The sequence below is a fragment of the Neoarthrinium moseri genome (genome assembly GCF_022829205.1).
Source record: "Neoarthrinium moseri strain CBS 164.80 chromosome Unknown scaffold2_Wmoseri_CBS_16480, whole genome shotgun sequence".
Taxonomy (NCBI): domain Eukaryota; kingdom Fungi; phylum Ascomycota; class Sordariomycetes; order Amphisphaeriales; family Apiosporaceae; genus Neoarthrinium; species Neoarthrinium moseri.
The window spans coordinates 598,352-618,352 of record NW_026055116.1 but is presented as its reverse complement, the minus strand read 5'-3'; the positions used below and the strand labels follow the sequence as shown (position 1 = coordinate 618,352).

General features: G+C 54.6%; 4 protein-coding genes across 4 annotated transcripts; 1 reads left to right on the top strand and 3 right to left on the bottom strand.

Moving 5' to 3' along the window:
- Positions 1-6,320: 6,320 nt before the first annotated feature.
- On the top strand, positions 6,321-8,445 carry JN550_000940 (uncharacterized protein; the record flags this gene model as incomplete). Its single annotated transcript, XM_049321470.1, has 4 exons — positions 6,321-6,326; positions 6,567-6,659; positions 6,707-7,447; positions 7,507-8,445. The coding sequence occupies 4 exons, from the start codon at positions 6,321-6,323 to the stop codon at positions 8,443-8,445; spliced, it is 1,779 nt and encodes a 592-aa protein (XP_049176846.1).
- A 1,479-nt stretch (positions 8,446-9,924) lies between these two features.
- Positions 9,925-11,046, bottom strand: JN550_000939 (uncharacterized protein; the record flags this gene model as incomplete). Its single annotated transcript, XM_049321459.1, has 1 exon — positions 9,925-11,046. The coding sequence occupies one exon, from the start codon at positions 11,044-11,046 to the stop codon at positions 9,925-9,927; it is 1,122 nt and encodes a 373-aa protein (XP_049176845.1).
- Positions 11,047-12,514: 1,468 nt separating this feature from the next.
- Positions 12,515-13,613, bottom strand: JN550_000938 (uncharacterized protein; the record flags this gene model as incomplete). Its single annotated transcript, XM_049321448.1, has 2 exons — positions 12,515-13,376; positions 13,459-13,613. 2 exons carry the CDS (start codon positions 13,611-13,613, stop codon positions 12,515-12,517), a joined length of 1,017 nt encoding a protein of 338 aa, XP_049176844.1.
- A 630-nt stretch (positions 13,614-14,243) lies between these two features.
- Positions 14,244-15,889, bottom strand: JN550_000937 (uncharacterized protein; the record flags this gene model as incomplete). Its single annotated transcript, XM_049321437.1, has 2 exons — positions 14,244-14,784; positions 14,838-15,889. 2 exons carry the CDS (start codon positions 15,887-15,889, stop codon positions 14,244-14,246), a joined length of 1,593 nt encoding a protein of 530 aa, XP_049176843.1.
- Positions 15,890-20,001: the final 4,112 nt, after the last annotated feature.

Genomic DNA, 20,001 nt, shown 5'->3' with positions numbered 1-20,001 from the left:
GGGGGCATACGGCCTGAAAGGATTTCCAACCGTTTGAAAGTTCGCAAAGCATCAACCGACCAAGAGGGCCGCTGTTTCGACCAAGACACAAGAGTACAAATGGTATATGCGGTGGTGCTCACATGTCATGCAAGAGTTCTTCTTCGTAACAATCTCTCTTGCGTATCTTGCACGTGCCACGGAGTGATACATATCCTAACGACAAGAACGCGCCTTATTCATGCCGAATTCAACTAAGTCTTTGTGGTATCGCATCTATATGCAAACATTGGCATTATAGAATTTGTGCATTTGGAGCCTTGAAGACTAGCGCACGGTATGGCCTTAAGCTGGCGCATGCAAGTGTTCGGCGTGGTAAGAGGAGGCAACTGAACTACCAGGTTAGGTTGGAAGTTCCCAAGCAATGTCTCAACATAGTTCATGTTTACGAATCGACCACTATTGGTGGATGTTACTGTAGTTTTCCTCAGTTACCCTGGGTGTATCGCTCGGTCGTTCACCTCGCGATCAATAAGTACTCACTGGCGGATCCAATCCCAATGTGGTCATATATGCTAGCGAGGTGCCTACTTCTCCTGAGAAAGCCTTTTAAGTCGGGGTAAACGGCAACCAGAGACTCTTTTGCGAGGCGTTTCAATCCTCGGACCCAATGCACATTGTAAGCTGCTTGCCACCACCCACAACTGTCTGTCCGCGTCCATGAGATGAGCGAAAGGTTTCAGCACGGCTGGCGAGACAGTGGAGACGACTATACGGTGTTCCAGTTATGCCAAGCCGATAAGAAGTGATACTCGAAGAGCGCAGAACCTTCAACTACGTCTCATGCCTAATCTAATAGTTTTCCAAGGTTTTGGGAAATATGCCCGGTCATTTATGACATTTCAAGTTCTTCCACCTGTAAGGAAGTAAAGTTTATCTCGGCCAGATATATGTACAAGAGAACTGTCATCGTAAGGTGATATATTTCCACCTCCCGACCTCATTCATAATCTGAATGTGTGAGACTAGGTACCAAGTACCGCGCTGATATGTTGACAGAGGTGGTTTCCACTTAGTTCACTGAGCTGCTTTCCCGGTTCATAACTGACTACAGTTGCTCACCAGCGCTAAGAAGTTGCATAAGATCCTTCTTCTAGAGGACAAAAGTATAATGTAGGGCCAGCAGATTACTAGTTATCATTGAATGCGAACGGACGATATATTGGCTATTGGCAACTGATCGTCTCAAATGCATATGCTCTGACGCTTAGCATTTACTCGATGTATTCAATATTGACTGAATTGATAGTAAGAGTGTACTGCATGGCCCAGTCGTGGTACCAAGGACGTGTAGCTGAACCCGGCATGAAGTCTCCCTTTTTGGGCAATCTCCATCATTCTACTCGTACATAGACTTACAGAGATGTACTGTAGCTAATTCGTCAACACTCGACAATATCGCAACTGCTGGGAGCGAATTGCGAGAATGGAAAGCTCCTTGGCTGTCGACGATGGCCTTGCAAAAAACAAGCGTGAGGTCATTGCCTCTGTGAAAACGGTTATCAGATGGAGGGTGGTTGTTTCAGGGCCCGGAGTCTCCGCCCCCAGTTTCAAGATGGCTTGTGGGTGGCTGCCACACGGGAGCGTGATGATCCGGGGCGCAACGCATGAACTACAGACACCACGCAAGACTGATCCTGGCTACTATTTGGAATCACAATGCGATGTTCGTCCTGATTCTCCGTTTTGTAGCGAATACTTGGGTCTCTACTACGTATTACGAGTGAAATATTCGTCATACCAGGGTCGTCACCCGATGTTCCTTCTGGAAGGGCTATTTAGATGAGATGGACCACAGGTTACCTTGCCGATAACACAACACCTATGTTTTGGCGTCGCGGGCAAAATAAGTTCTCTGAGGCACACTAATTATTGCCTAGCCAATTTCCCCCTACGTCATTTGGGACTTCGGTGGGCTGATGGCGGCATCAGCTTCATACTACGAGCGCCGAGGTGTTGGTTCCTCGATATTGGCGCCAAGTCATCGGAGCTATTGACATTAGCAAGAACTTGGGAAGTCCCCCATCACCAATAAGCAGCTCAGAACAGCAAAGGCAGCCCGGCGCAAAAAAAAAAAAAAAAAGTGATTTACACCCAGTGCCCCCTCCCTCTTCCAACACCAGGGATCAGAACTCGTGAACTGGCGGTTCTTAATGCAGTAACTCGATCGATGGCGGGGTGGGTGTTCCAGAATGAAGCAGGCCCCGCCATCAAAAGGATGCAGCAGCCGTCTGCATGGCGCGAGCAGGGTATTGTGCAAGGAGGCAAGGGTTGGAGATACCGGAGGGGTCCCCGAGAGCAAACCCGGCGAAGAACGGTCAGCACCAATTTAGTTGAGACCGCCGGGTGGAGAGCAGATGAAATGAAACTTTGCCGTAACGAGCTGTCGGGAGAGAAGAAAAGACCTCCCGCATAAGTTTAGTCAATATCCAAAGACGGGCGAATTCCGCAACTGCAAGTCGTCGTGATCCTGCCATTCGATTCTCTGAAGACGCGACTGGGAGCTAATGAGCCCTGCCACATCGTCCAATTACGACTGCAAGCGCCTACAGTTTGACGCGCGCGTATGACAGGGATAGGTAACATGACTGGGCAAGGTGGCGGTCGACAGCAAGCTGTTGGGTGCTTGGTTGGGTTGCTTTCCGCAACATGGTGCATTACTGGTCGTCTTGGGAGACCCTTCCGCAATCGCGGCCCAATCCACTTCATGCATGACCGTACAAACCGACACACAAAATTCGTCATGTAGTCCCAGTTCTGCATGATTGGAACTTGTGCGGCCTTGCGTTCATTCAAGGGCGTCCAATGGTGCAGGTACCTGCAGGTGTTCGTAAATGTCGTGTTAGGGGAGACGGATATATCGCCGAATAAGATTTCACCGTTAGCTAACCAGATCTGACATGGCTGAGAAGGCAACCTCGTCGATAAGCTGTACCATCTGGCTTGAAATATGAACTATTTGAGCTTCACGAAGAGATGGTAAGACCAGACGTAACCTTGACTATCTTGTCAGCCTTGTGCCTAGTGAGGCGATCGTGCTTGATCGTATAGGCGTTGTAGATTTGATCCGAGAACATTCAATAAAGGCAGAGTATAAATCCCATCCACACTAGGGCCAGGGAGTACAAAGGATGGAGTATCATTTAGTGGTACTTTCTACCTCGCGCACTTATTTGACAGGGCTGGCATTCACTGCGAGACCAGACGCTGGAGGTATTGTGCTGGAGGTACTAAAGGAGCGAGCATTGAGGATTCTTTAATGGTCCGTCTACCGTGCAATCAGGCAAGTAGTATGCCTTGTCCATTCCTAGTATCTCGTGGTGCTAGTGATCAGCAAGACTTGGCACTTACTGTGTATATCGATGTGTTTAGCCTCGAGTCATCCAGATCAGAAGGCAATCGATAACTGTCGCCGCATCGACGGTACCCAAGATGAGCCCGTTGTCAATGCCATGTCTTGTCTGTCCCGCAATGAGCTAGCAGATGGGCGGGGCCAAGTTCAGTTTTGAGGCTGTGCAAAGCTGTTGACAGACCTCCTGCCCACACGATCATGTGCGATACTGTGATTCACAGCCGAGGAGGTGTTGGGAGGACTGGAGAAAAGCAGCCAAAGGCCCTTCTGCAGGATCGACGACGGCGGGCCATCGAAATAGTCTTGGCGTCAGGGTAGGTCGAGTCGTGAACACTGCTAATCGTGCATCTAGAAGCTGTAAGTGAGTGTCTAGAAACACATGTACGGTACCCGTCGAGGGTTAAGGTTTCGTGCCGGGTGTCAGTCCGAACTCAAGCAGGCGGCTGCTCGGCAGATCTGAACCTGACAAGTTAGCTTAGTGCCTCCTGTGTAGGTGTAGGTGTAATAGGCATCTACGTACGCTGTATGTCAATGAGTCGTGTTACACAACTAGCCCTTATATTTTTTTATTCTTTTTTTTCTCGTTCTTCCTTTGGCTGCTTTTCTGTGGATGCGCCTCGTCGAGTAAACGCGTGGCACATACAGTTAAGCTGTACGGGTGGGCTCCGGAGCTTGATGAGTCTATGTCTGCTCTTTGCGATTTCCAAAGCTGTCGTTCTCAGTTTCGTCACCCGAGGTGCCGAATGTAACTCTTTTCTTTCCTCTGTGCGGTTGCGATGGGTCCGTGATCGATTCACCCATTCATGGCCAGGGCGGAATGCGATAGGGTGGGGACCAAGCGCAGTGAGGTCTGCAGTAGTTCAGCAGGCTCGCAGCACTCGCCAGCAGCAGAGAGATGGTTCAATGCAGGTCTCATGCGAACCCACAAACACTACCGTGGACTACTGTACGTAGTTGACGGCGAAAATGGGTCGATGCGTAACATGCCTCAACTGTCTGGGTTGCGCTCATCCATCCAAGGCCACGACGATCGTCGTAACTCTCCACAAGGCCGGGTGCAGGTCGCTGGGCAGGGGGAAAGCACTTGGGCCAGGCCTACCAGGTAAGTACCATGTACCCTGTACGCTGGCTTGCAAGCTTAGGTGCCAAATGGATAATTTGGTTGCTTTGCTTCCGATATACGGTACGGAACCTGTGCGCGGGGAAGCACTTGACCGCACAGACGAGGCCTGCCGATTTAGAGATGGAGAGGAAGCCATAATAATAAGCCGCACGGAAACCCAAACCCACGTAGGCTCCCCATTGTATAACATGGGCAGCAGGCGATGGAAGCATCGAAGAAGCCCATGACTTATTTACGACACCTGGGTAACGAGGAGAAGCAGGCACTCTTGTCCCACCCCGGCAACGCCCAGTTCCATTGGCACTTGCTGGCTGGAAGCGCATCCGCGCGGGCCAGAAAACTAAAAGAGGAGCCACACTCCACGAGGCAATCCCGGCCAGACATGGGCGGGCAGGGGCAGGCATGGGCAGGCATGGGCACTGCCGTCCAGTCATGATTCAGTGTCGACGTCGGGACCCGTAGCAGGAATCCAGTACCCATGGATTTTTGCCCAATGCCATTTCGCACCCACCCACCCACAGAACCCATCAGCAAACTGCCCGGCTGCCCTCCACCACTACACCCCCCCAGGCCCCAGGTGCTGCCCCCCAGCTTGCCCAGTGAGCCCAGACGCCCAGCGAAGGCCCGGTCCAGCGACAGCCCAGCGAAAGCCCAGCGAAAAGCCCGCCTAGCAGCTGCCAAACAACCGGAGTGCCAGCCCTGTTCACCCTCATCCGCGCGCGTCGCCCCCCCCCTAAAGTTCACTAAGCCTCCCCCTCCCAACGTCCCTCTCTGCTCACCCACCCAGGCTTGCCAGGCCACCCACACACCCCCCCACCGGATCCAAAAAGTTAGTCCAAGCAGAACGCCCGAGGGTTCCCAAGGTAGAAGTGACATGTCCCGCCCGTTTCTTTTCCAAGCAACGCCCCGTCGATTCGACCAGCTGGGTCCGTAATCCCAGTCCGTCCGCCCTAGCTAGCGGCTGCCAAGGATTGCAAGAGGGCTCCTCTCGCAGTCCTTGTGGGTGATTGATCGAATAGTTCCCCTCCTTTTGACTCTGACTTTGACTCTGCCGTTCGTTCCATCACCTGCACCCGACTCTGGACCTGGGACATCCCGCGACCCTACACGTGTAATCTCGTCCCCCAATCTAGGTCGCGACAACCACCCAAGGAAAGGCGACGACACCTACCGACCGCCATCTCTACCAGAGCATCGCGCGCCGTCCAGCACCAGCCACTGTCGTTGGGAGTCTTGTCTGCCGAGGAGAACCAGCCGGGCAACTTCTCGTCAGGGAACAAAGGGAAAGGGGAAAGAAAAAAAAAAAAATAAACGAGGGCAACCTGGGCACATCACGAGGGTCTGACTTTGCGACAACAAAAATATCTGGTGGCCAAAACACCCAGGGCCATCGTCACCCACGATCAGCAACCATCGCGACCATCCCGAATCCGAAAAGGTTCGGTCTTGAGGTCACCATCCTCAGCCTGCGCCACGGCAGGTCTCACCTCGCACCTCGCGCCCAATCTGCCCATATCTCGCGCCGCCCAACCAAATTTCCGACCTACTTCGCGCCATCGTTCGCTTTTAAGTCATCTTGCGCTCGATACACGTCGTCGTACGGATTCAGACCGGCTGTCGAACCCCACCGTCTCCGACTCTGATCGCCCCCCCCCCCCGAAAGTCTGACCCTCGTCGGCTTCCGCTCAGTCACCAGCTTCAGAGACACAGCGGGGTGGCTCATCTCATCCTGTACCACTCCCACCAGGCCTCCGTCGCCTCTATATCGAACCGTTCCACAAAGTTCAACAGACACATTGTGCGACGATGAAGGTACGCCATAAACCCACCGTTTCCCCCTCCCCCCAACCTATGGCTACCATGCCATGACCCGCCCTCCTCTCCTCTACTTGCGAGACACCCGTGTATGCCCTCATGTGCCCGCAGGATTCCAGCTAGTTCTGCTTGCAATGTGTAGCGTGTTCCTGTAATATGTCGCGCTCGACTTCAAACACAGCTCGTGATTCGAGTACTTCGGCACACACAGTAGCTAACATCCTACGTCTGATACAGGCCCTCAGGCGATCCATCAAAGGCGAGAAGGATAAGGGACCTCAGATCTCTATCGCACCCAAATCCGCCGTTGCCATCGTCCCACCGAAAAAGGTTCGTGGTCCCGGTCTCGTACCGATTCATTTTGCTAAGTTCTGCAGGTCATTCGAGCCCTCTACGATTATGAGGCACAGTCATCACAGGAACTCAGCTTCTCGCGCGGTGACTTTTTCCACGTGATAGGCCGCGAAAATGACACCGACTGGTACGAGGCTTGCAACCCGGCCTTGCCGGATGCTCGTGGCCTTGTCCCTGTCGCATTCTTCCAAGCCTTGGGACGTACCGAGAGAGACAGCGCACAATCCGACTCAGGTTCCGGTAATGGACGCCCTTCGTCCAAGAATCCCGATCACGACTCCGGATACGCGGAGACGAATGCGTCCTCCATGCCTCCAACCCCGGCCGTAAGCCAGCGCAGCTCAAAATCTGGAGCGAAGAACGGCGCCATGGTGTACGGAATTGTCATGTACGACTTTCAAGCAGAGCGTGCAGATGAATTAGAGGCCAAGGCCGGTGAGGCCATTATTGTTATCGCACAGTCCAATCCTGAATGGTTCGTGGCCAAGCCCATCGGAAGGCTCGGAGGCCCCGGTTTGATTCCTGTCTCATTCGTGGAGATTCGCGACATGTCGACGGATTCCGCGGTTCAAAACCCCCAGGACGCCGTGAAGAGGGCAGGCGTCCCACGAGTCGAGGAATGGAAAAAGATGGCTGCTGAGTACAAAAACAGCAGCATCACCCTGGGCAAGTTTGACACGGGAGGCCCCCCAGGCCAGCAGGGTATGGAGCAGGGCATGGAACGTATGAGTTTGCAACAGACCACAAGCCGGACAAGCCAGCAGGTAAGTTTGGTCATCTACCACAGTAGCACGTATGCCGGTAGCCTAATCTCTATGTCTAGCAATCACCTCAAGCAGGGCTGCAGTCCCCCCAGCAGCAGCAACGCAACACTCAGCAGAACATGCAGCAAAATGCCTATGGAGCCAAGCCCGCCGCCACTCAGCTGTTGGCTCCCATTTCCGCGCGGATACCCAGGTACTGCTTCGCCGAAGAGAAGTACTGGTTCGTCATCGAGGCGCAGTTGGAGGATGGCCGTCACTGGGAACTTTCTCGATACTATGAGGACTTTTACGACTTTCAAATCGCTCTGTTGACCGAGTTCCCTGCCGAAGCCGGCAACACCAACACACAAAAACGCACCTTACCGTACATGCCGGGCCCCGTCAACTACGTGACTGATGCTATCACAGAGGGACGACTACACAATCTAGATGCCTATGTAAAGAATTTGCTTGGACAGCCTGAGTACATCGCGGGGTGCAATCTCGTGAGGCAATTCTTTGCGCCGAGAGAAGGGGACTACGAAATCGATGCAAACGGCGACGAGTACAGGTTATCGGCAGGCTCTGGGCAGTCATCGGCCGACTCGCCAAGACATAGTGCTTCAGGGCAGACGTCGCAGAGCAATCTGAACGGCAATGGCTACGGTGGGCTGTCGGCCGCCCCTCGTCAGATGCAGAATGGTCAACCGCAAATGACTCGTCAAACATCCTCACTCTCCCAACCCTCCCAGACCTCGTTGTCACCGGGCATGCCAGTAGCGGCTTTCAAGGTCAAACTCTTCTTTAACGGCGACACGTTCGTCATTCGTGTGCCGTCGGATACAAACTTCCAGCAACTCTACGATAAAATCCGGGAACGAGTCAAGGTGAACGGCGAGCTGCAGCTCTTCTACCGGGATGAGTCCAGCGGGGATAAGCTCAATTTGATGAGCAATAACGACCTTAACTATGCGTTGGACCACAACGAGAAGCTGGTCATTTTCGTTGAGCAAGTTTGAGGGGATGAAAGCTTGCAGTTTCACAGTTCTTCGATTGTTCATATTATACCCCTTTTCGGCCTTCTACTGCATCTATCATTGGCGACGGTTCTTGCAAAAAGTATACCCGGCATCCGCTGTTCCAGTTCTTTTGTTTCTAGGCAAACTGAAAATATACCTGCTCCTGGCACTCTTGTACGGTTTCACCACGGCAATTTTTCTGTGATCATGGGCCTTTTGCTCGCCGGGGCAAAATCAGCAAGCCAGACCAACCTTGGGATCATTGCCAGCCGTTCCGGTTTTTGAATAGGCGAACCTGGAATACGCTTATCTTGGGCACAGGCATAATGCATCGGCGCCAAGGCTCAATTTACTCTTTTGCTTCCCTTCCACCCCCCCTTTTTTTTTTGTTCTCTCTTTCTTCTGTATGGAGATACCTTACGGTTCGGTGTGGGTTGGGGAAATATCATCTTCCGGTTCGGGAGGGTTTACGGTTTCTGTTTATAAAATCACTTCTGTTTGATAATTATTTTATTGGGGAGGAGAGGAGACTTTTACCAGTACGGTGTGGTCTTTATGCAAGCAAACGAGGGTCCTGTCACTTGGGAGGACCGGCGGAGCGAAGGAAGCTACCAGGACTCGCTTGTCATTGAAACCAGCGTGGCGAGGAGGAGGATGAGTAGATGAAACACTCGCGACGAATGAAGGGCAGCAACGCTGGCGATGGATGACACATGGGAATGATGATGATGAGGCCACGTCCAAGTCGGGGAGAGAGCACACACAGTGGCAGGCACAGGTAGTTGTGAGAAACTTCCAGTTACGCAGAGAGAGAATCGAAACGAAGGATGATTGACGCTTTTGAAAATCTCGTGTTTTGTGTTTCGTCTTCGTGGTTGGAGGTGGCTGACCTGCAGTCATCCCACGACATCAGGATTCGCTTCGTGGTGCCTCTTCTGCTGGAATCGAGCAGAAGTCTCCCCTCGAAGGAACAAGGCTGTGGACCCGGGAGCCCCTGGACCACTCGCAGCCAACATCTTGGTCGAAATCCTTCTCCCTTGTGTCGGCATGTATTTCTTTCACTGTCTGCACACCAACACTCCGCATTCAGTTTGTCTCGTACTTGCCAGATGTGCAAACCCGCGGCACGAGGAGCCGTAATCTGGAAAATAAATGCCTTGACCGTTGTCAAGTCCCGGCAGAGGCGTGAGAGGCTCATGTAGCGTAATTAAACATAGAGAAGAAGTGATCTTCAAAATTACGATATTATATTGTGTGTAAAAGACTAGTCATGGGGTATTCCCGATCCCGCCCATTATATGGCTAGTAACCCTTTGTCTTCCATTCCCAAAGCAGATTAAGCCGGTATCTTTCGCAGAAACTCCTCCCTATAGATACAGATGCAGACCCTCAGCCCACTGCGAGCCGAAGATGGATATGCTATGTGGCAAACCTTGATAACCCCTCGTAAGGTCTCCCCAACAACACGACCACAGCCTCCTAGACGACAACGTGGGTACTCATATGCTCGACCGCCTCCTTGATGGTTCTCAGCATGCGCTGATTGACACAGAAGGGACATCGCAACGGCCGGTCAGACTGTGAGATGGGGCCCCCACTGGAGATTGGGGTCAAAGTCAACTCTTCGGGAGCGGCAGGGGTGAACCTCGCGCTCGATCGTGCGGGCTGGGCCGGAGGGGGTTGGGGCGTAGCCAGGCCTGCCGCGGCGATGGGCGGCAGGCCCTGCTCCTGGCGCTCACGCTGGTCGCGCACAGCCGCGGCCTCGGCCTCGGCATCTGCTTCTTCCTGCTGCAGGGCGCGCAGCGCGTTCTGGAGAACCACCTCCGGGTCCTCGTCGGCGTAGGCATCTACCTCGCCGGGGTTCGGAGTGACGGCCGGATGAGGGGCGGCGCCGGGGTTCTCGATGCGGCGGATGATCTCATCGCGCACTCTGGCGCAGGTGCCCAGGGTGGCCTCGACGCCGACAACGCGGACGACGGCGTCTCGGATGGCAGCGGGGCTGGTGTCGTGGCTGATGGTCATGAAGCGGGGGACGGCGTCGACGAGGTAGGGGATGTCGTCGGCCGGGTTGGGGGCGTTGCCGTGGCGGCGCTGGCGGCGGATGAGCAGGCCATAGCGCTTCTTGAAGCGGTGAATCCAGCCGGGGGAGAACTCGGGAGGGGCCTCGCCCTTGTAGCGGGGGAGCTGGGTGAAGATGGACTTTGCCTTCTCGGCGAGCTCCTCGTTGGAGGGGTTGCGGCCGGAGGCGACGACCTGCTGGTGCCAGAGCAGGACGAGCTTCTCGACGTCGGGCCAGTTGCCGAAGCGCAGGCGCGAGCCGCTGAACTGGTTGTCGTTGTCGAGGCGGGCGTACTTGGGGGAGAGGGAGTGGGAGATGGTAGACTGGGAGATGTTCTGGCCGTACTGGCCGTAGAACCAGTCGATGCAGGCCTTGTGGCTCGGGCGGGTGGTCTGGGAATGGGCCCAGCGGCGGAGGGCGCGGCGCTGGTCGAGGGTGAGCGAGTGGCGCTCCTTGGGGGTGCCGGCGGTGGAGGGCTCGTCGGGGGTGACGTCGTCGACGTCGACGTCGATGTCGACGGTGGACACGTCGACCGAGGACATGATCAGGTCGGGATGGATCAGGGAATCGACTACCGATATATCCGATTCGGGCGCCACGATGGATGGATATAGCTGGGTAGCTGCGTAAGACGGGATAAGATGGGTGGACGGGGTCCCGGAGATGCGATGGCGACGGCGATTGAATTGGGGAGGGGGAGGTTTGCAATTGGGGAGACGGGCTAGTGTGCTTGCGAGCAAGACAATCGCGTTGTCGGGGTGGGAGGACGGCCGGGACTGGTCGGGTCTTGCTTGTAAAGGAGGAGAGAGGGCGAGGGCCGACGGCGGTTTATGAAAGAGAAGGGGGATTTTTGTGGCCGGCCAGCACTTCCAAGGTTGGGGTCAACCATCAATCGGGGCGTTGGTTTTGGGTAAGCCGCTGGCGCCCCCCCCTTAGCCCCCCCCCTTAGCCCGCCTCTTAGCCCCCCGCTTTTGCGCATCCCATGGGCTGATGCTCGTCTCTGGTTGGCCGCGGGCGGGAAGGGGCTTCGAGGTTGGCCCTGGAGCCCTGGAGCCCCCCCCTTCCCTCGTTCTCTTCCCCCCCTCGCTGGTCTGCCCCGATTGTCGCTGCTCGCCTCTCTCTCTGCATCTGCATCTGCATTTTCCCGCCGTCTCGAGCATTGGGCCATGGCCAACTCCCGCCGTCTTGCATGTGTCCCCTGCCGAAGTGCATAACTCTTTGCATGTCTCATCCTCCCCATTTGCCAGCTTCCCGTTTCGATTGCTCGCCTCCACCAAGAGAGGCTGTAGCCCTGCCAGGGTCGTGTTCGTTTCTATCGTTGAAATTCCTCGTTCACTCTGACCTGCACCTCGTTGGGCTTATATCCCTCGACGTGATAACGACTGCATAATTACCCGATGACCTCGCATCAGTGGTATATCATGCCACTGCGAGGATAGGATACGCCATAGGTCATGAGAGTGCCCTAGCATTTTCGCTCTTAGCTAAGATCTTTGCATTAAGCCCAAGGCCGGCGCCTTGGTAATTCTTGAAATATGCCATCTTTATCTTGGAATATTATTTCCTCGATGATTTTATAAAATATCCAAAGAGGGCTTAATGAGCAAATCAAGGAGTTCAAAGATGGACCCTGCCGCGTATGCTACTCATGTAGAATCGTAGGCGGTCCCGTGCGAATATCTGCCTGCTACATCTCACTGCTGAGGCGACTTTTTCCTAATAAAAATTCGAACATGTATGTAAGCACACAAGGGAACCTCAGGGTGGTCAAGAAGATAGTCCCATCAAATTTGTCCACGTGAGTCTCGGCTGTGTCTATGTGCGAGATATCTATAATAAAGATACACAGGTAGCCCATCGTCTATTTCTGAGCAGACTGGGCCACCTCGCTGATGCCGCTTTATACAACTCCAATGCCACAAATAATTATATACCGTCTGACAATCCCTTTCCTAATCGTGATACCCAAAACAGAATGCACTATGTACCAAACCCGTCCGCGCCGTTGCCTCATACCGACATCTTCATCGCAATCGTCTTGTGGGGGTTGTAGTCCTTGACGATGAAGTCTTCGGCCTTCCACCCGTCAATGCTCCCCCCCTTTTCCCTCGTGATCTCCAGCGTCGGGAACTCCCTCGGCTCCCGCTCGACCTGGACCTTCAGCGCGTCCACGTGGTCGACGTAGACGTGTGCGTCCCCCATGACGTGCGTCAGGCTGCCCGGCACCAGCTCGCACACGTGCGCGATCATGTGCGTGAGCAGGGCGTAGCTCGCGATGTTGAACGGCACGCCCAGGCCCATGTCGCAACTCCTCTGGTACAGCTGGCAGTGCAGGTGTCCCTGCTTCTTGGCCTCGCCTCCGTTCTCCGCCGCCGCCGCCGCGCCCCTCGGGTACGAGACGTAGAACTGCGCAAACATGTGGCACGGCGGCAGGGCCATCTTCTTGAGGTCGGCCGGGTTCCAGGCGCTCATGATAATGCGGCGGTCGTAGGGCGTGTGCTTGAGCTTGTGGATGACCTCGGCGAGCTGGTCGACGCCCTGGCCGGCGTAGTCGGCGCCCGCGTCGACGTACTCGGCGCCGAAGTGGCGCCACTGGAAGCCGTAGACGGGGCCCAGGTCGCCCACGGCGCGGTGGGACAGGCCGACGCTGTCGAGGAACTCGCGCGACCCGTTGCCGTCCCAGATCTTGACCCCGGCCTCGGACAGCGCCAGCGATGACGTGTTGCCCTCGATGAACCACAGCAGCTCCGCCACCACCGCCCGCAGGAACACGCGCTTCGTCGTCAGCAGCGGCAGCACCGGCGTCCCGTCGGCGTTGAGGGCGAACTTGAGCGGCCGCGGCGCAAAGATCGAGTATGTGCCGGTTCCCGTCCTGTGCAGTAGAGAACTAGCGTTAGCGAACGGCGACCTGTCCCCACGACCTGGCGAGGCAAGTCGCAAGACGGCAGACGTACCGATCTGGGCGGTGCTCGCCCTCATCGAGGATCTCCTGCACCAAGTCCAAATACTGGTACTCCTCGTGGCGCTTTGTGGGAGCCGAGGCCCCGCTTTGCTTCGTGCTCATCTCTGTAGTCTGCGGAATTGTTGTATCGGTCAGTCCGGGAGCCATTGTGTCGAGCTGGCGGTGTTGTCGAAGTTGGATTCTGGAAGATGGAGGGATGGCCTGACGCGTCTTCGAGCGCGTCTTGGATTCCCTGAATTTAATGGGATTTTGGCGGGGTTGCCTCCAGACCAGGGGCTCCCTGCCAGCGCGGGAGGGGCTTGCGACAACCACCACCTTAGTATACGGAGCACGGTACTGCAAGTCAGCATATTGTATATTCACTCGGTCCTTTGCAAGCATGAAGCAGATAAGGAAATCACAGGATGAAAAGCAAAGTCAACAGCGCAAGCAACTACCTGACTCGGTCAAAGCACTCATCATAAAGCATCAACCATAGCATGAATTGGTCAAGTCAGCCCTCTTCCTCTCTGGAATCAAGCCTGATAATTAATCTTCGTCTCCTTTAAATCAATACGATAATGATGGCCAAAAAGGACCATACAACAGCCAATCGCGCTTTGCGGTATGTACAGATTGATGTCCGCTTGCTAAAGTATCCAAAACGCCGTGCATTCCAGTCGTCGCCAGTGTATGCATGCAATATGCCCGAATGACCCACACTTGAACTCCTATAACCTTGGAAGTATATACAGCAAAGCCACACACAATCATTATCTATCCCTGCTGCCCAAATCATCACATCCACATGAGGTTCCTACTCTGCCGTCGGTTCTGTTGCCACAATGGCCTGTCCGAGTTCCTGATGGGACTACCCGGCCGCTCGTCGTGGTCATAATCATGGTCGTGGTGGTGGTCGTCTGGGTTCACGACGGTAAGGGGCTGTCTGTCTTCATCCTGCATATGCCCGAGTGCAGCTGTGTAGCCGTGCGAGAAATCGTCGATCTCGCGGGAATCCGATCGCGTGTACGTGTCTGCGATTGGCGTGCCTCCCACGCCTCCCCCTTCGACGTGCACGGGGTCATAGCCCACTGGCCCTGCCACGCTTGGGTCTCCGCCGAACGTCGAGTGCGCCACGCCCATATCGTACGGGTTGTACGTATTGACCGGCGGCTCTGGTGCGCTGCGCGGTTCGTTGTACATATTGGCAGGCTGGTCTGCTACACTGTATGGTTGGTTGCTATATGGTTGATTGAGTCGTGGTTGTGGCGTCGCTGGCTCTTCCTCTTCTTGCCAAGTCGGCAGAGGTGCAAATGCTGCGCCATGGGATCTCATGGGACTGTTGCTTCGTTAGCCTAAACGAGCTGGGATTGCCTGATATTAGACCCTTACCTCATATATTCCGTTGTTGGCGGCGCAGCGGGTTGCGGTCCTGGTCCCTTCCGGTTGTTTCGTCGTTTTCTCAAGTAGAATAGTACGATTGCGATCAAAGCGACCAAGATGGCGACGCCGCTGATGGTTCCTCCCACAATAGCCCCCGTGCGATCGAAACTTGATCCTGTAGCGGGGGCCGCAGTAGGCGCTGAGCTGGTAGTTGAACTGGAAGAACTGCCTGCTGCAGACGCAGAAGAACTAGTCGTGGAGGAGGTAGTCGAGGAGGAGCTAGACGAAGTCGAAGATGAACTAGATGAAGTCGTTGTGCTTGTCGACGATGAGCTTGATGATGAGGCTGAGGACGTGGATGACGAGCCAGATGCTGAAGCGGACGTCGATGAGGATTTGAACGATAAAGAGATTTTTGAGATGCTGGAGAAACTCCGTGTTCCGGTGTTTGGATTTATCGAAGTCGGCTCCGATAGTGACGTTGGAGTCTCTGTCAAGGCCACGGAAGAAGCAGGCAGTACGAGTGCATTGACGCCGCTCACGGAAGTCTCAACTGTAGTCGCCAGATCCGAAGACGTCCCACAGCCGTATTGAAATATACCACCGCCGAACTCATTCTTATAGCACACGTCGGATCCCTGACATGTGTACACGTAGGGGTTCACCTCGGTCTGCGCTCCGCTGTTATAATCGACGCAACCCGTGAATACTCCGGCTGTGCACGCTCCTCCGTTCGGGCAACATCCCATGACATTGTTGTTCGTGTCCAACACGCAATGCGACCCTGCCGAACATGTGGCAGGGAGGCCGGAATTGCCCCCAATGAAACCGCATACCGTATTGTCTTCCTGCCTTCGTAGCAGTTCGTAGGGTGAGAGCGGTGCTTCCGTCGGGACGGGCGGCCACGCGATGACGTTGAGCTCATGGAATTCCACCGTCGTCGTCTGGCGCGGCAAGGCATGTCCCTCTGCTGTGGTTGCGAACAGTGTGGAGAGGACCAGGACTGCGGTGGCGGGTGGCAGCCGAAAGAGCAGGTCGCGCAACATAGGGTGGTGAGCCATGGCTCCGTTGCGACCAACTATATACAATAGGACGAAATACGCGCGACAACCTCAGATGAAAAGCAGCATCAAGAGACCAGGAACGACAGCACTCGAAAGGATTCGGAACACAGGAAAGATTAAAAGAGGCGAGAAAGCAGAGTTGCAGTAAGAATAAGCAGGGTATCACAGCGAGGCTGATGAGAGGCGCTCAGCACATCCTTCCTTCGTCATGAAAGTAACGAGGCCCCAGGCTCGTAATGCCAAGGGTCCACTAGGACAAGCTTAGAGGGCTGGGGTTAGTTCCCGCCAGCCAATGCTAATCTCGCCGTGGGGCGGGCCCTATGGACATACGGTAAGTTAGCAGAGGCTGGCTAAAAGAAAGATTGCGGCAGGCCACCTGCCCGTGGCAGGCGAGCCAATCCACGCAACAAACGCGTGAGACAAGGCTTCGCCACCGCCAGCTGCAGAGCCCCAAGAGAGGGACAGCAAGATGGACGGCAGCCAGAGGGCCGGACAGACGGCTACGACACAATTCCAGCGTACCATGGTACAGCAGGCAGGCTCCCTCGCACCGCAACCTCGCCGTGCTGCACATCACCCATCGACAGGGGCCCCTGCCAAAGCGGGGTTCTGGTGGCCCATGGCAGTGGCTGATGGCGAATGAGCAGCCGCTACAGCATTGGCGTGTTGCCATTTTTACCATCATGAGGTGAAGCGATTGCGGCTGTGTCGCCCTTTGACTTCCAACGGCCACGCGGGCGGCGGGCCCATCACCGAGAGCAGCGCGCGGCCATCTTGCCAAGCCCGCATTAAGGTCCATGTATCTAGCAAAGTCAATCGAATAACTTAACTCAACGGCCAATACGACGCCTTAGCACCTGGGAGCAATACTCTAGGGTGAGAATAAGTTAGATAGGCGAGGAATCTGCTCTGCAGGCCGAACCGCCGAGGTGCGATTGTCAATTGCCGTGGAATCTTGCCACTGGACCATAGCAGAATCTGGTTATACTCAACCGATGCATCATCATCAACGGCCCAGGTTCAGTTACCTCCCAGCGCGCAGATCATCCACCCTCCTCTCTGAACAGGAAGTGCTCCCAGTTGCAATCGTTAGGTTCGTCTCACAGAATCATAGAGCACGCAGGACATCCCTTTGTTGCTGCATTCAACTTGCAACTCCGCGGCGCATCTCTACAGTCCAATCGTGTGGTCAATGAGCACCATGGTGAGTTATTATAAGAGTTTATGTCGATTTGCAACTAACGCGTTGGCCCGTCGCGTTCCCGATTTAGCTGGTGAGTAAGCGCTATTCTAATGTGTTCTAAAAGCGTTTGCTGGCGTCCTCTATCTACTAATCAGATGTTAACAGCCATACCTATGGTCACGGCGGATGACTATTTTGCGCGTAATTGTTTAAGAAGTAGAAATGTGGTGCGCGGAAGAAAAAGGTTTCACCAATGATTGCATTACAGTGTCAACCGCTACAGTGAGAGAGAGCAAACGTGGACGGGCTTCAGCATCGAGATGGAGTCAATGTGCATTGCTTCCTCAGGCGGCTGTGCCCCCTCATCAGAATGCCAAGGAGAAAGCGATCCCTTCCTTGGTAAAACAACCACCCTTTCAGCGGGTGGGATCAAATTACTGGGGGCAGCATTCTTAAGCGCGCTTCACCTCCTCTAGCCATGAATCCTTCAGGCACCCCTCGACATCAGGGGGACCTATGGACGTTGGGCAGCTAGTTAGTTTTCCTTTGCCCCCTGGGCTATCAATTGTCGGAGAGCCGGCACGCCGTAGCCACGAACTCGTCCAGTTCAGAGTGGATGAGCCTTGATTGTGCGGTGTGGACCGCACAAAATTGGTACAGGCCTCAAAAGGAGGTATGCTATCATACTGCGATACATACCATCTGGGATTTGCCATCATGTGTCAAAAGCACCATGGCAAGTGTGCTCCAAGCTTGGAAGGGAGGAAATTGCCCGACTCGCTACCCCGGACGTAACGTTGTTATCCGTGCGGCTGGGTCAGTGCTATCCCGGTCTTTTTCATCGTCTCCCGGCCGAAGTGGCTCCAGCAGGTCCGCGCACACTGGAGAAAGCCGGGGCCGATGGTAGATCTGACAATGCGATAGCTCTGGACGATGGGAAAGGGGAGAAACATTTATCAGGTGTGGGTAGAGATACAAAGTTGGACTGGACCCGGTCGCCTCGCCTGCATCTGGGAACAGAGTGTATGTGTGCTTTGATATAACTGTTCCACCCACGTCTTACTTGGACATCCTATACCTACTTTCCAACATTAGATCCGCTTACTTTGTAGAGGCCTGGCATCCAACTACCAAAATTCTGGGCGCACGAGCATTCCAAAATTCTCCAGTCTTCCGTACAGATTACTACGTAATACATGACAATTACTTCAGGGCTTTGAGGACGCGCACAGCCCGAAGCGTACCCGTGGACGGGCCTTGGCCAACATATCAAGGTTTGTACTAAGCATCTCTTGCGTTAGCCAAAATCTAGGCCCTTCGGCGCAACCACCAAAGCGGCAAAGCCGCAAGTAGCTGACATGCTCACCGATGTGGAGGCTTTCAGCCCCAACTTCTGGTTTCTTGTAATTTCAGCACCCACCGGGAGGGGGCGTACAGCGATACTAACTGTTATTCTTGACCTTAACTCTCATTTTGAATGTTCTGTACAGCTCGGTCGACTTCGGTCTAACTCCACTGGATAAACAGTCTAGTTGAACATTACCCTGATCCCGTGAAACCTCACACGGAGCTGAACATCTCGCTTGTGGATAGAGTGGACGTTCAGTATCATGAGGGGTCCTCTGGCTGCTGGTAACCTGTATGAAAAGTTCCTCCCCCTGCCCCTGGGCCATCCTTGGCCGACAAGTTCTTCCAGTCCTGACACGGGCGGGCTGGTGACACTGACTCGCGCTCCCTATACGAAGAATCCCGGAAGCAACAACAGCTGCCGGCATTCGTGCGAGATACCCTCTTCAAACGAGCTAATGCTGTCAAGGAGCTGGCACACCTGTCACGGTGCAGTAGCTTGGCGATCATGAACGAGTTGAGCCCTTTCGGCCGCCACCAACAGGCTAACTCCACAATGCGTCTCCGAGACCCGTTCGCTAACACACGCCGCCTCAGGCACCGTGCAAGCCGTGGAAAGATCAAACGAGGATTTTCAGCCTGGAATGTCGGCTTCAACGGAATGCCCTGTAGAGAAATCGCCGAGCCTGGACACGCTAGCGTTTGCTCAGTGGCTATTAGCCTACGGCGTCGTGTTGACTAGTGCTAGCATCTCCTACTACACAAGCCCACAGGAGATGACCAAGCTGAACAGGATTCATGGCCAATGAGTGTGCCTGCCGATGCCCTCGGCACCTTTTGTCACAAGGATGCGGCATCCTGGCTCCTTGACGACCAGGCGTACCGCAAGCCCACCTTCTTGCGTTTCCGTCTGCAGCCGACCGGCGAGTACAGGTGTCCCGGTCGTCTGTGTTTTTCGCTGTCTTCATCGGCGTTGACCCTGCAGTGAAACAAGGGCAACCCCTGTCCGCAGACTTATCTGACTATATCATATCACTTAAAATATTATGCCTCATGATTTGTGTTCGCCGCTCCCCAGTTTCAAGAAGTATCGACGTTGACGAGAATGCAAGGCAGCGTCAACGACGCACAGCGATCAGAAAACCCCATCTGATCTCAAAGACATGAGAATCTGAATCGTGGACTTGAGCTGAAGTCGCGGCTCTCCGTGTCAGTTCTCCACGTGGAAACGCTCGCTCCAGGCCGGTGGTTCATGCCGGCTTCCCCAGATATAGTTAGCTGTCAGACTAGTTTCTACCCGATGTCGAAGCACACATTCATCTAGAGCTGTGATGGCCCTAAACGTGCAAACCCACCCCTCCATGGTACAAAGAGACAGGCCTAGAGACAGGCCTAGAGATAGGCGTGTCCGTTCTAGGGGGTCAATAGATCGGGAGACTGGGGTGTCTACGGAAGATAGTTCGTCAGCAGCAATCCTTGGTGCAAATGGAGTAGACTAATGGCATCCATCGATCACTGTCGACGCGGACGCACGAGCACCGTCTCATCTAGACTCTATGTTCTGTGAATCAGCACTCGG